The 3,014-nt window shown below is 45.0% G+C and overlaps 1 protein-coding gene across 2 annotated transcripts; it reads left to right on the forward strand.

Moving 5' to 3' along the window:
* The first annotated feature begins 548 nt into the window (after positions 1 to 548).
* On the forward strand, positions 549 to 2,514 carry LOC119318010. Of its 2 annotated transcripts, none has more exons than XM_037592518.1 (2): positions 549 to 1,236; positions 2,182 to 2,514. In XM_037592518.1, the coding sequence occupies exon 1, from the start codon at positions 627 to 629 to the stop codon at positions 1,206 to 1,208; it is 582 nt and encodes a 193-aa protein (XP_037448415.1). In that variant the 5' UTR covers positions 549 to 626; the 3' UTR covers positions 1,209 to 1,236; positions 2,182 to 2,514. The 2 variants fall into 2 exon arrangements, with proteins under 2 accessions (XP_037448415.1, XP_037448414.1); XM_037592517.1 differs by having other exon boundaries at positions 2,187 to 2,513.
* Positions 2,515 to 3,014: the final 500 nt, after the last annotated feature.

Genomic DNA, 3,014 nt, shown 5'->3' on the forward strand with positions numbered 1-3,014 from the left:
TCCGGCGGCAGCTAGGGTTGGGCACCCGGGTGGCCCGGCGGGAGGTGGGGGTGCAGGGGTGGCTTCAGGGGGGGATCTTCAGTTCACATACACAATAAGCTACGGGGAAGGGTCCAACGTTCGCTTTCTTTGATGAGTCATTTTCTTTGTCAACGGTGCTTCTGGGTGCATGAATTTAAAAAATGTAGACATATAACAACAATATGACCAAAATTTTCATATCATATTGATTTCAACAATATAAGACAGACTAACACAAACAAAAATATGTCACTTCACTAAAAATTATAGGAGATCACAATGAAAATTGTAGCATGAGGCTATAAAATGCTTTGAAATTTCCACTGTCCCACATAATTCATTTTAAGCAATCCTACAATCACTAGTATAGCATACGGAATTCCAAGCACCCCCTATAACGAATTTCGAAATGACACTTGTGGTTCAAATCCTCCATTTTCTCATAATTTGTTTGTTTTTTAAGAAAGCAAAAAAATATCTCGCGTTGCAATACGAGGATAACACATGCGCGGCCTTCGTTCTTTTCTCGTCTTCCCACACACGGACGAACGGTCACAACCCACAACCCACACTCCCACAGGCCACAGCACTCCAAGCAGGCGGCCATGGAGTTGCTCCTTCTCCCTTCCCGTGCCACTGTCTCCCGCCGGCTCCTGCCAACCGCCCCACTCCGCCGCGCCAGCGCGGCCACCTTCCGGCCGTCGGCCAGCTCCGGCAACGTGGAGGCCACCACCGGCGCCACGGCGACGACGTCGGCAGCCAAAACCGGCCAAGAATGGCGCGCGGGCGGGCGGCAGGGCCAGGCGCCGTTCGGGCTCAACCTGGACCTGTCCGAGGAGATGAGGCGTGATATGATGTGCCGGATGCTGGCCTTCCCCGCGGCGGCGGTGGCGGCGGAGGCCGCGCTCCTGTGGGCGCTCGACAGCGGCGTCGACGCGCCCGCGTGGGCCGGCAAGGCGGGGTCGGCCGTGCTGTTCGCTGCGGGGCTGCTCGGGTCCCAGTACGGGTTCTTCTCCTCGAGGTGGGACGCGGCGGAGACGGGGTCGTTGGTGGGGTGGGAGCTCGCCGCCCGGCACTGGAACGCGCTGTCCATGGCCAGGGGTTCGTCCACGGAAGAGGAAGATGAGGAGGACGACGAGGAGTGGGAGTGGGTGTACGAGGAAGACGAGGAAGAAACTGACGATTAGTTGGGTAGATACAGTCTGTGATAGCAAGGTAATTGGTTGGATTAAACCTTGTAAAATGCATGTGACAGTGCTCGGTTTGGTTAAACCACATGCAGTAAATAGAATGGTTACATGTAGGCCTAGAACTAGCACTTCTTTTCCTGTCATTTCTGTATCGGCTCCTGTGAATATAGTCACCATACTTTTCTTTTTCTTACAACGTTGTGTCCACAATTGGTGCGTACGAGAGTGAAATCCAAGATTCGCCTATGTTCTACTCCCTCTGTTTCAAAATATAAGACCATTTTTGACATTAAAAATTACTCCCTCTATTTCCAAATATAAGACCTTTTAGGATTCCACAATAGATTATAAGGAGCTAAATGAGTGAATATACGCTCTAACATATGTCTATATACATCTTTATATAGTTTATAGTGGAATCTCTAAAAGTTCTTATATTTAGAAACGGATGTAGTATTTGACAATCTGTAGAATGAACCGATTCTAACACTCTCCTTAAAATTTAAATTGCAGCCATTTCTAACATCTTTCAGTTTCTGTTCTCTGCCCATACACTAAGGTATTGTTTGTTTGGGCTTCAGTTTCGACAGAATCAGTTAGGAATTCACTGTGTTGGCAAAGCTGGTTCGACAGAATCCGCTTTAGCGTTGAAGTACACCGGGTCGTGCGTCAGTCCAATATCTGAAAAATAGCCCGAATCAGATTTTGGCTGTTTTTTCAAAGACTGGTTGTTTGTTTCAGATTCAGCCTTCTCAAAGCTGTAAATGGTTTCTAAAGCTGAAACAAACACCCCCTAACATTGACGATGGCATTGTATCAAACTACTCTGTAGCAGTCTTGACCAACATAACCAGTACATGTTGATGTGGTGCATGATACTTTTTTGACTTACATCAAAATTTCACATATCATGATCATTTTTTTGCGTGAATACACAGATCATGAATTTGATGTTGCATATTTTCTAAAGTGCAGCGGATAGAAGAGGTGGTAACGGAGCTGCCCCCACTAAATATACTAGGTGACTTCCCGCGCGTTGCTGCGGGATTTCGAAGATTAATTTTGAATACATTCTATATGCATGAAATGATCTCAATTGAAAACTATTATTTTCGGAAGTAATTCTATGTGAACAAAGAATATGCATGTACATTGGACTATTGGAGATGGAACAATTAAATTGGGGTATGCATGTGCTACAAAATAGTTCTAGTAGATGATGACTGTGACACATTTGGTGATGTGGAGGGCTGCATGTTGAGAGAATTAGACTTAGTGGGGATAAACTATTTATGTATTATAGATTCAATTGTCAAATGTGTGTAAAATACCGTTGTTTTGTTAAGATGCCTACTGCTTTGGGATCTTCTTTTTCTGATAGCAATGTGACAAAATATTCTTTAGAGTTGGAGAAGACAACATGGCATATCTGAGCTACGTTGCTTCACATTTTGTCTCAAGATAGCAAGCGTGACAGAGATTCTTTAGAGTTAGAGAACACAACATCCCACATTAGAGCTATGCTGAATGGAGCGAGGCAACCACAAACATGTGCACGCGAAGAGCAAGAGAGAAGAGGAGAAAAACATCGACGTTTGTCGTAATTTGGATGGATATGTCCTTTCAAAGATTTGTTTTTCTTGGCAATGCACAGGCATTAAACTAGTAGGACTAATCTCAATGTCTGAGACGCACTATCCTAAATTGCTTTGACTGCCTTGATTTTCTTCATCTACAACTTCCATGTGTCAGCAATTTAATGTATAGCAGCAAATTCATAATAAGCATTGATTGTACCAACAA

This window comes from Triticum dicoccoides, chromosome 6A (genome assembly GCF_002162155.2).
Source record: "Triticum dicoccoides isolate Atlit2015 ecotype Zavitan chromosome 6A, WEW_v2.0, whole genome shotgun sequence".
Taxonomy (NCBI): domain Eukaryota; kingdom Viridiplantae; phylum Streptophyta; class Magnoliopsida; order Poales; family Poaceae; genus Triticum; species Triticum dicoccoides.

Coding starts and splice junctions, on each gene's coding strand:
- LOC119318010 (XM_037592518.1), top strand. CDS start 627: ATGGAGTTGCTCCTTCTCCCTTCCCGTGCCACTGTCTCCCGCCGGCTC.